The sequence below is a fragment of the Poecilia reticulata genome, chromosome 1 (assembly GCF_904066995.2).
Source record: "Poecilia reticulata chromosome 1, P_reticulata-male-v2, whole genome shotgun sequence".
Lineage (NCBI taxonomy): Eukaryota > Metazoa > Chordata > Actinopteri > Cyprinodontiformes > Poeciliidae > Poecilia > Poecilia reticulata.
The window spans coordinates 23,721,751-23,743,506 of NC_088830.1; the positions used below are offsets into that span (position 1 = coordinate 23,721,751).

The following is a 21,756-nucleotide window of genomic DNA, read 5'->3' on the forward strand; positions in this document are numbered from 1 at the left end:
TAAGTAGATGCAGCTGAATTTTTTCCCCCATCTGAATCACATTGACGTTACCACAAGTGTGGTTTGGAGCAGATCTGGAAACATTTGAAATGGTGGATTTATGCTGAGCTGACTTTCTAAAGCTATACCAGATACAATCTGGATTTGCCAGAAAACAGATTTGGTTTAGCAGAACGAGCATGGTGCATGAGCGAGAATGGACAATATGGGAGTTCAGCTTGTGAGATGTGAATCATCAGGGCATAAGGTCACAGTCTGCAGCATCTACCATGCCATCTCCCATCCATCCTCCCACTGTTTCTTACATAGTCTCTAATCTTTAGTCTGCATAGCAACGCTTGAAAACACTCAGGCACACGCTTACACGCCAAGTAAACTCCACCAATACCACCTTAGACGACTGCTGACATGAGACAAAATGATGGAACATAAAATCTTCTCAAAGTTTGCTTTCATTTGTTCGTGTTTTCTGACATCACTGTGATTGGCTGGAGTGCGTCCACGCCCCAGTGTGCAGTACACACCAACACACAAGCACGTTCACACTGTTTGCTTTGCTTGCCCTGCGCTGAGCTGTCTGGCTGGCATCACCAATCAGCACAGAGCCAAAGAGTCAAAGGTGATAACCACTTGGCAGGACAGCTTTCATGTCAACCTCCTTTCCTCATGCCTGTGTGTATCTGTGATGTGTATCTGTGTGTTGTCAGTGTTATAGTGTAAACACAAATTTGCTCCCATGGAGTTTTTCCTGTACGTACGGTATAGATTAGTATAGAGCATCTCGTTTTCCCTTGTTTTGCTAGCATTTCTTCTTATATTTAGAATTCCCTGCTCACACTGTTCTCTGAGTTCCTGCATGTCCCCCTCCTCCTGTCCTCTTGGCACACACTGACGGGTCTGACTCTTGTATTGTTTATACTTCCCAGGGAGATGCATACTGTGTCAGAGTCCAGCCCACTGAGATGTGCACTGTATGTGTTCAGCCAAGCAGGGGAAACTGTCCAACACCTTCTGTATGATGCAGACTGTTATTGTGCAACTCAATAAACTCAAAAGGCAAAGCCAAATTACTTCAGTTGCGACAGTACAGTTGACTTAAGACGTAGATTTAAAAAAAAGTTTTTTCTCAGAAAATTACTTTGACATTTGTGCATTTCCCCAAAGATCCTTTTTTTAATATTCAAATATATTGGATGGATCAATTTTCTGTTTATTTTCATAATTATGTTTTCTCACGGGGGTAGAACTTAAGTGTTCCTTTGTAATTGGGTCTTTTGCTTTCCAGCACAGCGCATCCACCAGCTGACGTATTGTTATGTTCATAAAGTGGCACATTTGCTGTGAATTTTCATTGAAGTGTTCCTCAGGAGAAAAAAAAATTACTTGGCTGCTGGAAGAATGTTTGTTATCACTGTTATCTCAGTGGTGCTTTTTGGAGGAGTTGCCAACCTTGCTTAGTATCACTTTGAGGCTGTATATATGAGTGTGTACGTGTGTGTGTGTGTGCGCGTGTTCATGTGTAACTATCCAACAGGGGACATGCGTGTCATTTTACACTGACCAACAGGGGACTCACCGTTGAAGAGGGGACATTTTGTAGGTCCCCTCTTGGAAATGACCCTGTTTTAGGGTCAGGGGTTGCAGTTAGGACTAAGGTGTGAATTGACTTTTGGTTAGGGTTAGGAAAAGGGTTAGGTATGTGATGGTTAGGGTTAGGAAAAGGGTTAGGGTTAGGCTGTAGAAATGAATGGAAGTCAATGGAATGTCCCCTGTTGGATAGTAGCGTACGACTGCGTGTGTGTGTGTGTGTGTGTGTGTGTGTGTGTGTGTGTGTGTGTGTGTGTGTGTGTGTGTGTGTGCGTGCGCGGGGGTGTGTGTGTGTGTGTGTGTGTGTGTGTGTGTGTGTGTGTGTGCACTGAGGATGTTTTTATACTCTTATCGACGTGTCCTTGGCTGTGCTAGTGCACCAGCCTTCTATCAGTGTAATTTGCTTTCTTCTATGATTCTTGAAAGAAATGCAAAGACTTGGAGAGATAAAACTCAGGAAAAGTGTAACAGCGTTAAGAGAGCCTAGAGAAATAACAATAAACAAGTACGAGTGGTGAATACCAGTCCAGTGGTCAAAGCTGTTTGAGCAGTGATTCAACTAGGTGGAAGAATATGGATGAAAATAAAATCTGAAGTGACAGTTTCATCAAAGTAACACGTTTGAGGTTTACCTTAAGGCACCCCATTTGCTAGCCAGACAGGCAGTGTGTGTAACAGCCCCAGCACAAAGACCTACAGTGTGTATATGTAGGGCAGCAGGAAAAGAGACCGGGGGAGGAGAAATCCAAGTCTCAGCACAGGCCCTTCCCTCACTCTGGAGCTCTGCTCTCAGTTTGGTTCTGTACTCTTTCTGCCATATTTAAACAGTTCTCAAAAGGTCTGCGCTGCCCTCTCTAAAATGTTTTTTTGTATTTTCTTTCATGCTTGTGCTGTTTAAAAAAAAAAATTCTTTCATTCTGCTGTGGATTCCTCCTATTACAGTGCATGCTTGCACTTTCCCCACCTCAAACTGCTTTCATGTGCTTATGCTAAAGAGTGTGCAGCATTTTGATTCGAAACACTTCCTTTAAACAGAACAGCATGAGTGCTACGCGAGGGTCTCCCTATCTCAGGGCAAAATGCAGGGATGATAAGCTCCTACTCACATTTCAGTATTTACAGCTCCATATTTCACTTTGGATTTATTCACATCACATCTCTCTCTCTTTTCATGTCTTTGTCTCCATTTCTGGCCTGCTTCTCTCCACAGTCTAGAGAGTGAAGTCTGAGCTAGCTGAGACGCCTGGCCCAAGGCCTTGTTGCTTTATTTGCATTTCACCATGGTGTACATGTGCCAGGAAAATGCCACCTGGTGGTGATAACCCCCTACTGCAGAAATAGCTTCTGAACGTATGTGTGTGTATCACTGATGTTTGTATTAAGTCAAAGCTGTGCGGCAGTAGCAGTGAGAGAAAGTGCACCGCCTTCTTCCTTCTCCCACCCGGTGCTCCCCTTCTCTTTCCCTTTCCGGCCTTTGTGCAGATGTATTTATTTGGGCTGGATAAGGGCTTTGCAGAGACACTGGCCCCTGATACGCTTGGGGCCCCCGCCCCAGTTGACTCCTTTAAACTGAGTAGAGATGGAGGGTGACAGGATAATAATGCTGGTGTCAACACCACTTACAGGATAGTTATATCAGTATCAGCTCGGCAGGAGGACGTTCACACTCTGTTAGGCTGGGTCATGAACCGTGCTGGGGGCCCCCAACCACAGCCACACACACACACACCAAATACTCTTCAACCACTGTTAATGAAACAGATCAGCTGTAGGTTTTCCCTCTAAATGATGTAAAGTAACCAAAAATAAATGTATCTACAACCTTCTCAATGTTGACATTGACATGATCCCAAGTGTGAATTTTATAAATTCAATTATATTGCATACAAGAGCCTTATGGAAGAAACATGGGTACATATATATATATATATATATATATATATATATATATATATATATATATATATATATATATATATTATTTTGAAAACTCCAGAGCATTACGTCTCATTGATATTGATTGTACATATTAGTAATCATGAATTTATTTCAATGTCCGATAGTATAACACACAGCAATGTTACCAAACTCTTTAGTTTCTACATGTTCCAAGAGTAATCATACATTTTAATTGGCTACTTTATCCTATTCCTAATATTTTGTGCAATAACATTTATATAATTTGTTGCAGTTCTACTGAGTTCCACTATTTTTAATTCCTTCAATATTTATTATTTTATTTTAGTGAAAGGATGTGGTGACCAAAAATGAGAACACAGGCTTCAAGTGGGATGTTTTGCCATAGTTTTGTTTCTAGTGGGATATGAATGTGAACATTAAAATCAAATGTGGAAGTCAAAGCATTTAGACCATTGTAGACTGTTTTAATGTTCATTCAAGTAAAGAAATGTTAACATCCACTAAAAGTCATATTACTTTTCTTTTCTTTTTTGTACATATATCTTCCTACCGGTCTTTTATGTTATTTTTCAGAAGTTATGATAATTGACTCAAATATATTTAGACTCTGAGTTTTAAGGATTCTTGTTTCTCCAGTCATTCCTTATATAAATTTATAGAACTGAAGTCTTTTTTTTTTTTTTTTTTTAAGATGCCGTCACTGACTTTACGGCTTTATTTTTCCAGTTAGACTAATTTTTGGAAGTCTGTGCAGCCAGCCCCAAATCTGTAATAGTTAGGCATTACAGAATACCTTGTGGTGCACTCATAGTTGAGTAGTTGAGGTAAAGAGGGTAATGGAGGGAGGCAGGGGGGTGGTACTTAAGGACAGGGACAAGCGTGGGCATCTAGCCAGCCAAATTGTACCCCTAAATCTCTACTACATCATAAACTCCACCCATTCCCTGCAAGTTTAGTTACACTCTCCAAATCCACCTTTTTTAACTCTTTTACAAACCTACAAAAAAAATGTCCTGCCGTGTAATACCCCAGCCTCAAACCCCTCCTCCCACTGGGTGCATTTCTCCTCCCTTCATCCTTCCTCATCCCTCCATCTTTCTTTCTATCCCTCCCCTCGTCACTCAGTATCCCTCTCTCCTGGGCCTTCTTGCCGTAGTGCCGTGCTGTTGGCAGAGCGTGGGCGCAGGCGGCACACAGACGGGAGCACAGATGGGCAGCAAGCTGTGCAGGGCGGCCAGGCACACCTGCTCCACACACACGAGCAGGCAGACACACAGGCTCACAGAAAAATATACATACGCACACATACAGAGCCCTACTCTGCCACCTCACCACACAGCCTGCCTGCCTGGCACGGTGGCAATGTTGCAGGGACACACACACAGAGCTACACACTCTATATACATACATATAGATGTGTGTTATCTATCTCTCTCTCTCTTATATATATATATATATATATATATATATATATATATATATATATATATATATATATATATGCTTGCTTTTTGTGAAATGACGGAGCACTACATCTTCCTGGCAGAACCCAAAACAAAAAGCCATTCAAGAAAAGCTCATGACACATCACTAGGACTACTCCCAATACACAAAAAGCATTAGCATAGCATTTTTGTGGCTTTAGGGTCTACAGCACTTTGCCCTTTTGCTGGAGATCACAGTTTTATCCATGGTAAAAATCTTTTTTTTTTCTTTTCTTTTTTTTCTGTTTCCATTTTAAGATCTCATAGCAAAACTCAGTTTTAAAAAAGTCCATATTTGTAGAACTATGCCTGTCGCTGCTCTTATCTACCTGGAATGCTGTGAAAAATCGTTCTACTGAAATTTGCCTTAGCTGGCCAGACTAAGACTAAAAGTCAGTAACATACTGTTCATCCTTTGTAAATTGAGCAATTATTGGATTTCTTGTTCTCCACTTTTGGCTTTTCCCCATTGGGATGGACACAACAACGAATCATTTGTTTTCATTTAGTCCTTTCCTCTGCATCCTCTTTCCTGACAACAACTAACTTTATGTTCTCTTTCACCACATCCCTAAATCACCTTTTTCATCTTCCGCTTGGCCTTCTGCCATGTAGTTCCAACTTCAAGATCCTTCTACCAATATGATGATTGTCTCTCCTCTGAACTTCACCAAACTAACTATGACTGGCCTCTGACTTTATTTCCAAAATATCTAACATGAGTTTCCCACTCTTGCTCTCATTCCTTATCCTATCCATCCCAAAAAGAACCTCAACATCTTGAGGTTCTTTTTCACACTTTTCGTCGTGTCTGTGCGCATGTGCATGTGTGTGCATGTGCGTGTGCGTGTGTGTGTGTGCGTGTGCGTGTGCGTGTGTGTGTGTGTAGTACATATGCTAATGAACTCCAAATGCAGAAATGCAGAGAGGTCAAAATCACACATCTGGATCATCACATGGGGATTTAGGATGAAAGCATTGCAGCACATGTGTGTTTAACCAAAGTGGTGCTAAAGACTTCTTCATACTGAAGTAGAAGTATACCCTGATATCACACACAGACATAAATGATTGAAAAAAAAATAGAACAGGAATATATAGCTATTTCTAAATATATAAATAAAAGAGGAAAATAAAATAACGTCCAATAAAAGAGCTGAGTGAACATCTGTGTGGGATAGCCAGGGGGATTAGGAGGGTTTGGAACATTTTAAGCGCATTAAGGATTAAAAAAAGGTCAGAATGTTTAGCAACATACCGATAAACCTCTTAAGCGAAACCCAATTGGGAGGCTGTACTGTGTTATCCTGTGTTTTGGGGAGGAGAGCAGAGAAGAGGGGGAGGAGAGGAGCAGGGGGTGTTGTAGAGTTGACATTTGTTCCAACAAGGAGGGGAATCACATTGTGGTATTACATGCTAGCTGGCGAACACATATGGATGCAAGCAGCTCTGATTTGACTGCAGATCCTAAATAATGGACTTGATGGTTTATATGATTATGTTGCTCATGATCATTGCTGCATAGACTTGCAATAAGCAGCATTGTTTATAAATGTGTGTGACAGAGTTGGCATATTCGGTTATTCATGATTAGTAGCTTTCTACGGCTTGAGTTGTTTTAATTTTTCTGTTGTTTCTTTTTTTAGTTGCAATGGTTGTTTTTTGTGATGGTAGAATTTGTTTTATCCCGTCCTTTTTTTGGGTGACCTCCTGTTGATTTAGTCTGCTGATCATGCAGCATGACTGGCAGGCGGCTTAGTTATCCCCACCTGTTGGTCAATAGCAGAATCCAACAAGTGAACAAGTAAATTCCTCATCTAAACCTCGCAGATACACAATGGGTTGTTGGGGTAGTTGAACTGTGGGTTGAAAGGTGTAACAGAGTCAATGGAAGACAAAGTTTTGTTAATAGAAGTTGTATTGAGACATTAAAATTACTGTCTGCACTGTTGTGTTTTTGAAGGTCATACATGTAAGGCAAAAACAGTAACTTGAAGAACGTAGGACATGAAACGCCAGGAAAGTCTCAGAAATATGTCCTGAATGCCAGATAAATTGTGAACTTTAAGCTGCACTGATGGATGGAAGGAAGAGAGCAGTGTGAGGCCCAGCAATGTATGTCAGGGCCATGATGAGTGGGGTTATGTTGATGGTGGTGGGGTCGTGGGACTTGCCCCAGAGCCTGTGGAGAAATACTGTAATCACCAACCCATGACAGCAGTCATCGCTTAGCTGCTGCCATGAAGAGTTATTACAGTTGAATTGTAGGCAAATAGCATAAGCTCTTCAAAAAGCTTTTGCTTTGTCTTTTTTTTAATTTCTGGAGCCAGTGTTGGGATATGTTATAGCTTTTTGTCAGCCAATACTTGCACATTTTTTCATAGTTCTGGAAAATGTGGAAATGTGTGAATGAATGACTCCACCTTATCACAAAACAAATTTAAAGGCTTGCACAGATTCTAGTTCAAATAAACTTTTACCTCTCCTATTTTACTTTTCATGTGCTAGATTATCTCTCTGACAATGTTTTCTGTATTTCAATTGCAATAAATAAAATGTATATTCAACCATATATCAATTGCTTATATATGCTTTACATGGAGTGGCTATTTACACAGAAAAAAAAAATCTAATTGTTCCTTCAAATTTAACGTCATAATTAAACTGGAATTAACATAATATTGTCCCAAAAAGAACATTCTGAGAGTAAAACGGTTCAGAAACACACTCGTTTGGCTTTGGCACGCTATTTGGTCGTAGTTGTGGTTGTAACTATTTGTGGCAGAATGGGAAAGTCCAGTTTCTGTGCTGAACTGCCTCTTAATACAAGTAAAATGTCTTGATTTGGCATTTGCTGTTCATTTTCACTCCAAAAATAAACTCAACTCAATTTAGAGTGAATTGGAACAGTGTGTCATCTTTCGAATGAGCTGTTCTTTAATCCTTTACTGAGTGTTTGGAAAGCGTAGTGCAGGACACACACATTAGAATAAACACCTGTATGAACAAGGAAAAGAGCAAAAAATGTTACATTTCTTGTCACATAATGCATTGATTTTAACAAAAGAAGAAGCTTGTTTTTAAATTCAGCTGGGCATTTATTCATTTTCAACCAGTACACTATTTTACTTGACTCACTAACTGTTCACCTTCACAATGTTTTTACAATGTACTGAAAAAGAAAGTGCGCTATAATTTGCCAAATTGTATATTTCACATGCAGGTTACTCGCTAAACACATACATTACAAATTACAGTCTGTCCACGGACTGGCAATAGATACCTAACTTTTTGCTACAGTAGATGAGTTTCTTTTTATTGTATGATGGCAAAACATCATCACAGTAGGAATACTGAAAAGTATCTGAACACTTACAACACATCTTTTCTCCTGTGGAGGATACCGCCAAAGTCCCTGTTGCTGCTTGCATTTTCCAGTTGTTTTCTGGTAGAAAATCTGGGAATGCAAGTCAAATATTTCTTGTTACAATGTCCAATAAACAAAACATTGACTGTGTTTCTGTGACCACTCATAGAAGCTCTTTTGGTAAAACCAGATATTCATTAACCCACCATAATAGTTTTTAAGGATCATAATAAAGCAGTGTTGGATATCACAAAATAAGCACAGCTTGTCTCTTATGTACATGTCTGGGTCATGCTTTGGTTTTATCTGTGTGCATTGTTTTTAATTCACTGATTTGAAGGGCCTGCACAGTTGGCTGAAAGATTTGAGGTTAAAAATGTGTTTGTTGGCGGCAAACGCAGCGGGGCAACTAAGGAAAAGGGGCTGCAGGACTCTGATTGGGGTCGCTGAAGGGAGGGCTTTAGGGGGCTGCGGTGAGAAGATAAGGGGCTGGATGTGCGCTTCAGAGGCTGGGCGGGGGTAAAGATGGGGGGGTTGTGACTGCTTTGGTAGCCTGCAGCTTGCAGAGCAGTGATAACCAGTAACCAAACCGCTTTTACCTCCTCCTCCTTCACCATGTCCTCCTCACTTCACTATGCAGCTATATGATGCACTGCCACACTCAGCAGTGGGACTTGTTTCCAGTGAGTGATGTAGTGATGTGGTGTAAGCACTGTGTGCGTTGGCTGACTTGTTGTTGAACTTCACAATTGTTGAAAGCTCCAGTGTCCAGCGAAGGTTTGCACTCCTCAAATTAGCTAAACTTTGCTAAAGAAATGAAATTGCTGAAATGTTTTTTTTTTTTAAATAAAAGGAAAAACAAAACAAAACAAAAAGCAGGACATGTCACACTGTCTCTATCTGTTGTGTACTGCGAGAAAACATGGTGTGACCTGTGAAGACCGCATGTTGACTATGAAGATAGATATCGCTTTTCCTCTACTACTGACAGCCTCTTATCTAACTTGAGTTTCAGCTTTCACAGTTGAGCATAGTGGTGTTCATTGCAAGTAGCCTGAAGTAAATGGCTAAGTTTAATTTGCCTTACCAATAATGTGAGTTTATGAAAAACTGACTTGTTTTCAGGAAAATATGATGATGACTGAATTTATGTTTTGAAAATAGAATTAACTCTTCGTCGGTCTGAAATCGTATTTTATAAAATTTCTGTTCAATGTAGAATAATCTTTTTTAGGTACGTTAACCTGTCAATTTCTTTTTTTACATTTCAGACTTGATGGGATCAAATTTAGTCCAGAATATTTCAAAAGAGAAATACAGTAGCCCTTCAGTTGAGTGATAATACAAAATGTCCAATCAGAAGCTAAATCTAGCACTGTGGTGGGGATGTTTAGAAAAGTATTGCAGATTTTTTTTTTACAATGCTAACACAGCAAAATTAATATTCCTAGGAACATATCAGTTTGTTTATTTACAAGTTTACATTAAAAAAAGTTTATCATTATCATGACACATGACCATTTTTTATCTCAATCTCAATCTTTTGATGATGATAAAAGTTCCAGTTGGTGATTTTACCACATACCTGAAATGCTGTCACACAGAAAATTTAAAGGTTATGGAGATTTCTTTAATGCTATGTTATACAGCAATCGTTGTCGGCACCTAACATATATATTTTTTTTCATTAAAAATAAAAGTCTCAAACATAGATAAAGTGTTGTAAGCATGTAGCGCAGATCTTCATATCTGGGTTTCATTTCAATAGCTTAAGGTTAACTCGCATCAGGAGCAAGTGGTACCTATGTCCCACATTGGACACATGGCGCTCAATTGCACTGAGACAAAATAAATTACTGGACTTGAACTCTGTTTTATCAACACTTCTCAGTGAAAAAAGGATAGTTGGGCATTGTGCCTTGAAGCATTGCCAGACAACCAGATGCCGTTGATGGATTTAATAGAAATTGCTGATTGTGAGCATATGTAGTCGTTTGAGTATTTAGATCACCTGTCGACCTGTCCACAGGTGAGAGAGTTTGTCATATCTCGCCTGCTGGCATCTAGGGAAGGCTTCATTCACCTTCAACCCTGGACAAGGCAGAACGAGGATGGATAGATTTTACATCCGAGATTTTATTAAATGTTTACAGTGAAAGTTGCCTGATTTAAGAACAATAATAACACAGAGCAGGGACTCTGTAGCCTATCTAAAAAGCACCATAGTAAGCAGCAATGTAATTTTTCTACAGTCATAATTCAGAAAACTTCTTCAAAATGTTTAACAATAATGTAGGAATTTCATAAAATCTCATTGTGTCTGAAAAAAATGTTAACACAATTCCTTACTAACAAAATTGTTTTCAAAGCATTAGCTCAGCCATGTTGTGAAAACTGTATTCTAGCATTTTTGCTACTAACTCTGCACACACTCTATGGAAAGCTGGATATTACCAATGCATTTGTGGTGTGAGACAGAGAGTTTATAGTATTATAGAGTCCTTGTGTGAAATACTACATGACGGTAAAAAGTCCACTGAAGTCAGGTTGTTTTCTCAACAGCTTTCATTGGCCATGGTATATGTTTACTCTAAGAGCCTACCTCGGTGTTTGTCCACGTATGCGTGTGTGTTTAAATGTGTCTGGGTGCGTGCGCGGCGGGGGCACAGCCACGTATGTTTGGAGCGAGTGCTGTCAGTTAGCTGGAATGCTGCACTGCCGCCAATACTAAGATGGCTGCCAAGCTCTAAGATGGCTGCCAGGATTACACCCAGCCTGTGAGAGACACACAGAGGAGCGAGAGTTTCGGCAATAGAAGCTCTCTTTCATTTGCTCTTTCTTTCCTTCATTCTTCCTCTTGTCTGTCTCAGTCTAGCCCTCTTTTTCTCCCTCTCTTTCTCTCTCTGAGGATAAGCAGTGTGTCGTAGGCAGCGAGACAGGTTTGTTATTGTTTCTGCTCAGTAATCTGTGGCTTAGTGTGGCTGCAAGGCAAGTGCTGCTGGCAGGAATCTCTGTGCTCTGTTATCACCTACAGCCTACAGATAAACACCTCCTTTAGCTTGCTTGCTAGCAGGAGCCTAGCAAGGCCTGAATGGACAGCCATTACCTTTACCCATACCTCACTAGCACAGGACATGGAGAGCAGTCTTATTGACTTAATATTCTCTATAGGAACATATGTGCAACAGTACAGTTTGTTTTTTATGTCTACAAATATTGGTATAGAGGCTTATTTTTTGCAATACTTTTTTGTGATACTTTCTTTGACGTCCTTTTTCAACATGTCACTCCTCATATCATAAGTCTAGACTTATTGTTTAATATTATTAACATGTGTTCCCATGGTGGTCTTACATCGTTCAGCCTTTTCCTGTAGCTATCTCAGTGTGTAAGCATGTGTATGTGCGATCATACAAGGATTACAACATGTATTAAAGTATGAAGCAGAAACTAAAGGAGAAACAGATTGAGAGAGAGAGGCCAGGCATTTGTGCACATGTTCACATATGTGTGTGTAAGGTGCTCTGTTTATGTAGACCAAATCCCTACAAGCAAGAAGGTATTAAATAGGATTAGGGTGAGTGATACGATTACGTGGTTAGATACTAAATGCCGTGGCAGCACACTGTAAATCATTGCACCTTGATTGTGTAAAGACAGGACCAGCAGGAGAGAACATTCTTAGACACAAGAAAATCACACACACACATAAGAAGGATGTGTGAATTCACAGATATAAATTTACAAGATGTATAACATACTCTAGCGCATACTGCGGGTTTTTTATATTTTCTCTCACACCTCAAATTTCAAAAAGCTGGAATCAGAAAAGCACTGAATGTTTCTTTAAGTACGTAAACTTCATGATGAACCTTTGTCTTTTCTCTTTCTGTGCTTGTTGCCATGTAGAATCTGGACAATCAGACAGCTCCAGCCAACAGGGAGACACAGACATCAAACCACCACCCAATGGTAGGTCCCCGCCTGTGCATTTCCATATCTAAACTGGCATAATACAATTGGTTTTATCATGCCTGTTTGCTTCAATGTTGTCCAGCTGTGGATTTTGGTAACAAACAAGCATTCATAGATGTTGATCAACTGGGATTTTGCAATAGTAGCCTCCTCAAAGAAAATTACTTCAAGATCACACATTTGCATATTGCTTTTATGTCCTTTCTGTACAGGACACCTGAGTTTCCAGGACTGCTTCGTCACCTCAGGAGTGTGGAATGTGGCAGAGCTAGTCAGAGTGTCACAGAGTGAGTTATTTATGTCTTAAAGGCAACAAAGAAGAATTATGATTTTAACAAAGTATGACTTCCCTCTAGTATGTTTTGTAGTTTCCAGGAACTGTACCAGGATAAAGTTTTTCTATGGAAAAAAAATTGTATAATCAATAATGTTCTCTTTGATGCTGTTTTCTTATTTGCTAGATTAACATCTTGAAAAACAAATTACCTTTATTCATATTTTGCATATTCCTATTTTCTTCCCATTTCTGTTCTCTTCTTCCTTCTCTTTTGCTCCTCCTCAGCTCCTGTAGCCACGGCGTCAGGGCCCAACTTCTCACTGGCTGAGCTGGACAGCAGCCCCAGCTACTACAACATTAACCAGGTGGCTCTGGGTCGGCGCTCACTCACCTCCCCTCCTTCCACCAGGTAAACACACATCACTTTACACGCACACACGCATACACACCCACGCGCACACAAACACACACAATGGAAGTATTGGGTGTTAAGTGGTGTATGTTGCTCAGTCCAGAGTAAACCCATGTTAAGTTGTGTTAAGGTTTAAAAGAATTGGAATTTCAAAATTATATTCCCCATCATAACATTCCTACATTTTAAGTCATTTTAATAAGATTCCAGAGAATAAGTTTTCTCTCTGGCTGTGTGCGGTGCAGCTCCTCCTGTGCCTATTGTTCCACACTGCACCACACTTACATTAAATTCATGACATATATATTCTGTTTTAAAATATGTATAAATACATTTTATAAATAACAGCTGCAGAAAACAAGCCTTTTATGTTTTAGCATCAAGAGGTTTAAATATACTTTTAGATTTAAAACAAAAATAGTTTGATAAGGTTATACATTTTAAAATCTTATACTGTGAAAAACTGGAATTGTGGTATCTTTTTCTCAGGGTTATCATACAGTGAAAATCTCATGCTGCTGCTGAGCAGTTAAAACATGTCACTGTAGAAGATAAAAGCTTTGGAGGAATGCTTATTAGATTAAAGAACCATTCTAGTTGCCTACAGATTTGCTTCTGATCATTAAAAATATTTACCAAAAGATTCCCTCTGGCAAATGATTAATAATCAGTATAATCACCATTCTCTGATAACATAGTTTTCTGACATTTCAAATAAACAATTAAATCGCAGTTTCTCTGTTTTCAATTGTACCGCCTCCACACAGCAGTTATCACAGTCAAAATTTAATGTTTTTTTTTGTTTTTGTTTGTTTGTTTGCTTGTCTTTTTTTTATTTTGGCAGAAAATAATGGTAGAATCTGTACAAAATGTTTTTGGTAAAACAATCACATAATTTTTTAACTACTCCATAAATGTTCCTCTTTCAAAAGAAAACTAATTCAAATGTGTTTTGAAACACTGCCAGCTATTCATCTGAGTTTATGCCTTTCAGGCAGTATCTTCTTACTGTGAAGATTTTCTAATGCAAAAGACAATTTGCTGTCAATAAAGAGTTGGTTTGGTAGCTCAGCTTGCAATGAATCCAAAGCTCCTCTAAATTTCAATACATGTCTGTGTGTGTTTGTCTGTTATCGACTTTCCTCTTTATGAATGTGATTGCTCTTCTGCTTTATTCTTCTTTTGTGTCTTTCTCTTTCTTGTCTCCTTACTTCTGTCATCTGCTGTCACTTTAGGTCTGAGGTGGAGTTGTACGCAAATCTTCCACGGAGGTAGTTATAAAAACCTAAAAGATCAAAAAATGTTGAGACGTAAAAAGGCACTTTCCTCTTTTTTTCTACCCTTTTTCCTACACATTTACTGCTGTGTTTCTTTTCTGTTTTGTCTGATCTGCTTTAAAAAAGATTGGGTCCTCAAATGAACTGAAATTGAAATTTGTCTATGTGACCGCTTCATAACTCATAAAGTTGCTAAGTATTATATTTATGTTTTGACCTGTGTGATAGCTATAGAAAAAACACACACCTTTTCTCTTCTTTTTTTTGTTTTTCCATCTTTCTTTCTCCCTGAAAATGTCTTCCCATTTTCTTCAGCTCCACCAAGAGGAAGTCCTTAGATGACAGTGAGTTGGAGAGCCCAACGGATGATGTTTTTTATCCTGGACGTTCACCTGCTGCCAGCTCTTCCCAGTCCAGTGCGTGGCCTAATGACATGGATGCAGGTATCCACTCCATCCCACCCTGCTCCTGTCACCCACTACCTGAGCATGAAGAAACCTTTGCACTCTCTTGTCTGACTGCCACCAAACCACAAAAGCCCAAGAATGATAATCCACACGTCCTAAATCAATCGGCCTGTTTCACGCTGGTGATTCACTTAGTCCTCCTGAGCACCCTCGAAAACCTCCCAGTCACTCATTTAATTCATAGAAAAAGAAACACTCCTATGTAATTGGTCAATAATTTGTCATAATTGGTGAACACTGGTATTGATCTAGAACCAAGACAGGGCTGCAGTACTACGCTAGCTAATTCTAGATTCTGATTGGGTAATGTTGTTAAGCTCCAACATTTTGTAGTATCCTACGTCATACTGTAACAGAAATATTTTTAAATAGAAATCCTTTGAAATAGGAAGTTTGATTTGTAGATTAGACAGCGGCTCTGGTCTTATGCAATAGGCTGCTATTTTAATCTGCAATGATTTTGAAAATCGCCACACCTATAGGCTGTAGACCCACTACCCTGTTCTCACCCCTCTCCCATTCTACAGGCAATAACTCTGACAACCTACGACTCCACGTCTAGTTCTCTTCCAGGAGAATGCACATTTCTTCACCTCAAAGCCATAATCATGCATAAAGTTGACCTTAATGTTGTGCATATGATCATTAATTCACTACCATGATCATACACAAATTCTCTTTTTCCCCTGCCCTCCTTTCTTCTCTCTCTTTCTCTTGTCTTCTGTCTCTCTCACTCTTCTATCTCATTGTTAACAATACCCTTCTTCACTTTCAGTGCAGCACCATTTGGCGAGTGTGCAGGAGAGGAAGATAAAACATGAAAACGATGGCGTGCAGTTTCCTTACCATGGTTAGAACAACATTGATTACACTCATATCTATTTACTATCAGACTTTATGAAGCACAGTCATTCCTTTGTAAATGTGTATGTGTGTACGTGTTTCTATATATTTACAATACATGCAGTAGGCAATATTTGTATTTCAGGTAAACGTATTGTATGTCTGTTTGTGTTTGCTTAATTACATTAAGGAAAGTGATGGCAAGCCAAATAGACATGCAATACAATGTTTTCATTTCTGATTATTTCTCAAAGAGGTACCTTGCTGAATTAATTTACCTCAAAACATTTTAATCATTTTTCACATTACAAGCATTTTGTATTTTGATGTCATGCGAGCAGAAAAAGGATACATAATTTCAAAATCAAGGCAAGGACAGCGCCATTGTTGAAATATAGCTTGAAGAGGTCTTGTTTGCAGTTTGCCACGTGTGGACACACCAATCAAGTGGAAGAATCTGCTCTGGTCAGACAAGAGCACAGCTGGAATTTTTGGCCTACATGCAAAACAATATTTGTGAGAGAATTAACACTGCCCATTACTGTGAGCACGGTTAAACATGGTGCCAATAATGCCTTTCTTCAGCATCACAACGAGCTTAAATGCATAGATACTACAACAATTGAATGATTTTAGACTAAACCACAGTTATGAGTTACAATGGACCAGTCAAAGTCCACTGAAAAATCAAAGACACGTTTTTCAGATTTTTTAATTTTGAACATCATTCATAGTTTTTCTTCCACCTCCCGATTATACACTCCTTTGTGTTGGGCTAACACATACAATCCCAATAAAATACATTGAAGTTTGTGTGCGTAATGCGACAAGCATGTAGATGATTAGGGCTGAGGCCCTTAAAGCACAAGAGCAGTATTCTGAACAATGCACCATTTACAAGCTTCATTGGTGTGATTCATGAGCCTTCAAGCAGTGGCTTTATCTCTCATAACTGTCAGTTCTTCTTGTGAAACTTTTTGAGGTCGTCTTGCTCATACTGTCGTGACACATTCACTGACAGTAAAATATTTACTTGTACTTGTTTTGTCTCTCACTTGTGCACACATGCAGAGAGGCTTAGTCATATCCATACTACGCTCACACACACACACACACGCCCACACACACACACACACACACACACACACACACACACACACTTGCAGTGACGGTCTGCACATATGTAAAGTCCTCCCAACACACTGCAACTCACATTACTACCACATTGCAACACACTTGCTTGCCGTCTTCCCCGCCCCTGCAGGTGTTCAGGTGGCTGCTCCGCCTCTATCCCTCTGTGCTGCTCTCCCCTCCATCGCCTCAAATCCATTTCTTAAGATGTTCCTGAGAATCTGAGGTGTAAAATCCATCCTCCAGCTTCTTAGCTCCTATTTTGGCTCCTCTTCCCTGCCTCCCTTTCGTCTAATTGAAAAAGGTGTACAGTGGGAAGGGCCCCGCAGAGAGAGAAAACATGTCAGAGGAGGAGAGGCTGGAGAGAGAACCCAAAAATTAGGCAAGCAAATGGGGAAAGTGGGAAGTGCAAGAGGGAATAGCAGGGATAGCTGGCAGAGAAGATGACTTTGGTGTTTTTAACTGGTGAAAGCTGATGAGGAAGAAGGGTTAATTAGAGTGTGAAGCAGAGGAGCCAAGAGTCTTGGATAGGTTTTGCCACTGTCTACTCTCACTAGAGCCTCGGCGGCTGCTCCTCAGCTTCTGTTCCACTTAGCTGTAAATGTAATTAAGAGGCTGTTCATCGGACCCACAACGGAGGTTCCTGCACAGCCCTTCACCTTTCATCATTTTCTCTCGCTTTACATCACCTGGTTTCTTTGAAAAGATACCAGCACAATTAAAAGCCGTGTACCTCCTGATGAATTTAAAAAAAAAAATCAAATTAAATATCTTTATAATCCGAAGACGGTAATTAATTAATTAATATGCAAAATTCAAGTGAAAATGTGTTAAGCCGAAAGCTTCGGGAATTACCAAGTTAAACCTAGAAACAAAACAATGGATTATTGTAAAGGGAGAGCAAAAAATAAAACCACAGAGCGGATGTGGGATTAAAAGTGTGGTGTGCGTTTGATTTTTCTAAACAATCCCACCTGTCATTGACAATTTTCACATGGGGATTCCTGTACAGGTGGGAGGTATATAAACAAACAAGCTCACTGGCACACTCTAGCACAAACAAACAAATTAAAGGACCCTGCAGGTGCGCCGTAATGCCTCTGCGTGCCACCAATCACTCACCCTGATTTCCTTGAAAACCCCTTGCGTCCGCACGTCCACACACACTGTTCCTCAAGATGCATTACCACAAATAAGTCGCACAACAGTTTGATTCAGAAATGGATTTCTGCACATACACAGCCCAGTCCAGTCCAGCACACACACACACACACACACACACACACACACACACACACACACACACACACACACACACACACACACACTCACTCTCTCACACACACGCGCACACACAAGAAGACACAGCTGAAGCACAGTCCCAGATGGTGTTTCCGTGTGTTTGTAGCCTTGGGATCCATGAGGATGCTAGAGACAGCTGCTCTACAGGGGCGAAGAGGGGTGGGGGGAGGTTACAGGAGACTATCGAAGCAACCACAATTTCAGATTAATTCCAAATTATTTTGAAATTTTCCTGAGACACCGGAGACTCGTGACAGTGATGGCCTTCCTTTAAGGTAAATGCTGCATACTCGCAGAAGCACACAGCTGGACTTCCAGTAATGCGCATATGTGCTTTAAATCACTGGAGAGAGAATTCCCCAACTTTCCTGCAGTAATAATTATGCCCTGTCTTTTAAAACCATGTGTGTGTCTGTGGCTGTGTGTTCTTCAGAGGCGCATCTGGTGGTAGGCCTGTTAGTGCAAAGAGACAGAAGGGTCATCATGGGAACGCTTGATTAGTTGCCAGTGAAACATTAAGGAGTGCCAGAAGAGGAAACAGTGCAAATTTGGCACACAAACATAATTCCAGATCAGACCACTGCACCGTCTGTGAAGAAATATTGTCTGCAACACATTCACTGATACTATCAGAAGTTCCCCTACACAAATGTCAAACACTTTCCGTTTTCGGCTCCCTTTGCGCCCTCTTTCCCAAATACACTGATTTGTGAAATTATTCATACATGTTGTCACTTAACCACAAACATCACTGCATTTTTGGGGGATTTTTTCTGAGGAACCAATACACAATATGATGCAATTGACTTCAAAATACAAATCATAGAAATCTGGTGGGTCTTTCTAGTAAGGCCCCTATACTCTGATAAGGCTAATTAGAATCCAAAGCAATCAAATAGCCTGCATTTGGCCTGCCTTTGCATAGCAATTTACCCTATATTCAGTCATTCACACTCAGTCTTTGATGGTGGCAAGCTACAATGTAGCCACAGCTACCCTGTGACCGACTGACAGAAGCTAGGTTGCCGTACAGTAGGTGCCACAACGACAGACACAGGTAGCGAGGTTTTGAACCAGCAACCAGAAAAATAATCCCTACCTCCTGAGCTACTGTCGTCCTGTTAATCAGCTGCTTTCAGATCCCTGTGGTATCAATAAAGTATTTTTTTATTTTAATTTGAATGCATGGAGTGTGCCTTTCTGTAAGTTAATCTTTACGTTCAATTCAGATGTTCTGTGAAGGCCTCAGAGGTTTCTAAAGACAACTTGAGTGAACTAATAGCATCTTGAAGTCCAAGACTCACATTAAACGGGTCTTGGAGAAAGCTGTAGAGGAGTTTAAGCCAGGGTTAGATTTTAAAACCAAGCTTTGCACTTAACACAATTTTAACACAGCTCTTAAAAACCATTCTGAACATGGAAAGAGTATACCACAACGGCAACGCTACCAAGGCATGGCCGTCCACCTAAACTGAAGAAGGTGGACTGGAAAGGTAAACCCAAAGTGAAATTTATAATGTACTTGCTAAAAGGATTTGTGTGGAGGAAAACTAAACTTTACATTACCCTAAACAGACTGCTATGGAACGTGGTGTGAGCAGTATGATGTTGTGGCAGTGCTGCACACAGATCTATTAATTTAGATTTTTGTTAACAATGTTGAAGACCTTATAATATTTTCCTTCCACATAAATTATGCAGTACTTTCTGTTAACGTAAGGCTCATATGAATATTATTTCAAAATATTTTTGAAAGGTACTGTATTTGTTGAATTCACATAGAAAAACGGCCATCTCTACTCAGCCAAAACCACTACAGTTTATTCCTTAAGTTTTTCTTTCCCCAGTTTATGTGTCGGTTTTTCCCAGCTATGTTCTCCGGTGTCTTTCCGTCTCTCAGTCTCTGCAGACTGCTCTTATTTCCACCTTTCTCCCTCAAGTGTGACAGTGTCATAGCAATCATTGCTAACTGCTGGTGTCAGAAGTGGGATTGGGGTTGTTTTCATGCTTGGAATCTCTTTGACAGTACAATACGCCCCCAGACTTGTGCTAATGTGGGGTGAGGAGGGATGTGGGGGGAATAAATATCTGCTAAAGACATAAATGGTTCACACGAATTCACTCCCACCTGCTTGAGACTTAACTCTTTCACACAGGGAGGGAAGGTTTTACACGCCTCCACACTCCAATAGACTTTCACACGTCTCCAGCTGGAGAACTGAGGAGAAATCATATTTAATGCCTTGTATGACGCGGAGGGGCCACAGAAATAGACTACAAAAGAAAAGTCCAAAAAAGTTTAGGAAGAAATCTGTATCACACCGCACACTTATTTGGAAGATTAGAACAAAACTTAACAGGGGAAGAAATATGTCTTTTGTTGCATCAGTCAAACATAGCAGTCTTTTCAGTGTGTGTGAGTGCATGCGCGCAAGAGATAATAACCATATTTAACATCTTATGACATTCCAATTTCATACATGTTGTCAGAGCAATGCATAGAAGAAAAAAAAGACACTGCTGCATTTTTCACAGGTTCTGCTTTGCTCTTTTGCTCCTTCACATATTTTCATGTCTCTCACATTCTTCTCGCCTCTCTCCCTCTGTCTCCTCTCTCTGTCCGTCTGCTTGTCTTTCACACTCACCAGCTGCTGTGTCCATACTGTACAGTGCGTGCTATTTCTGAATGAAGCTGTCTCATAGTGCAGCCAGTCTGTGCGTGCGGCTGAAGCCAGACCACTACTAGTTCAACGTGGCTGCATTGTAACTACGCTCATAGACAGAGAAACCCTAATATTGGCACCTGGAAGAGAGAGAGAAACATTAGATCTGAAAAGCATATTGTGGGAGACTTGAGATTATATAAGAAACAGATGTTCCTTTGCATTGAAATTAAGACCAGATTCAGTTTTGATAGAATCATGATTTTTTTTCCTGTAAAGATATATTTTGGGCTTATTGCTAAAATATTTCCTTGCCCCATTTATAAGACTATACCAAATCCTTTGTTCTCTCTCATTTGTACAACAATGGCTCCAATATTAGCTCTCAGGGATTGGGTATTTTATTTTTTTTACATTGTCTGGTCACTTGTAGTCTTGACTGGCATAAATGAATAGGTTGGGCTCTTTATAGTGAGGTTCTGTGATATCAGTAAGAGTTTTCTTATCTGTATTTAAAAAGATGCTGTCCTACGGTTAGTTTTTTAAAAGGTTATGAAAACAACAGAGACGGCGGAAAGCTAACTGCTGGCCAGACGGCAACTCTTGTTTTAGCTGAATTTAGCTACTCAAAAAGACTCAAACTGAAAATCTTTCATCTTTGCTATGTTACACTAAGTATTAAACTTGTTTTATTGCAAGAGATCATTGCAACAAGCGTGTTACTGCTTTCTCAGTTCAGCAACTTCCACATTAATATTCTAATATGTTGGCAGAACCTGCTAACTATTAATGTGCCAGTTCAGCTTCAAGCAGGCCGTACCAAGTCTGCCGACAATGCAGTGAACCTTTGGATTTGGTGACATGCTGTCACTTGTAAAGCAATGTGGACAACACAAAAATAACTTAACTTAAAAACACATAGCTACAAACCTATTGTTGTCTTGTGAATATGTAGTTGTTTATTATTTACTAATATAGTGGGTAATAAAATTGTTATAAACTGTTAAAATTAGCTAAAACAGGATCACCCATCCGACTTGCCGTTAGCTTT

General features: G+C 39.9%; 1 protein-coding gene across 16 annotated transcripts in view; it reads left to right on the forward strand.

Annotated features, from left to right (window-relative positions):
- Positions 1 to 21,756, forward strand: part of nfixa (nuclear factor I/Xa) — a 136,594-nt gene that overhangs the window by 95,764 nt on the left and 19,074 nt on the right. For 7 of the 16 annotated variants that reach the window (XM_081609563.1, XM_017304744.2, XM_081609570.1 and 4 more), the window contains 6 exons: positions 12,268 to 12,330; positions 12,546 to 12,620; positions 12,896 to 13,019; positions 14,258 to 14,293; positions 14,615 to 14,742; positions 15,542 to 15,616. In XM_081609563.1, the coding sequence (XP_081465689.1) occupies positions 12,268 to 12,330; positions 12,546 to 12,620; positions 12,896 to 13,019; positions 14,258 to 14,293; positions 14,615 to 14,742; positions 15,542 to 15,616 (501 nt within the window). The remainder of the gene's footprint in view (positions 1 to 12,267; positions 12,331 to 12,545; positions 12,621 to 12,895; positions 13,020 to 14,257; positions 14,294 to 14,614; positions 14,743 to 15,541; positions 15,617 to 21,756) is intronic. The other 9 variants (XM_081609572.1, XM_081609561.1, XM_081609576.1 and 6 more) reach the window with 3 other exon arrangements.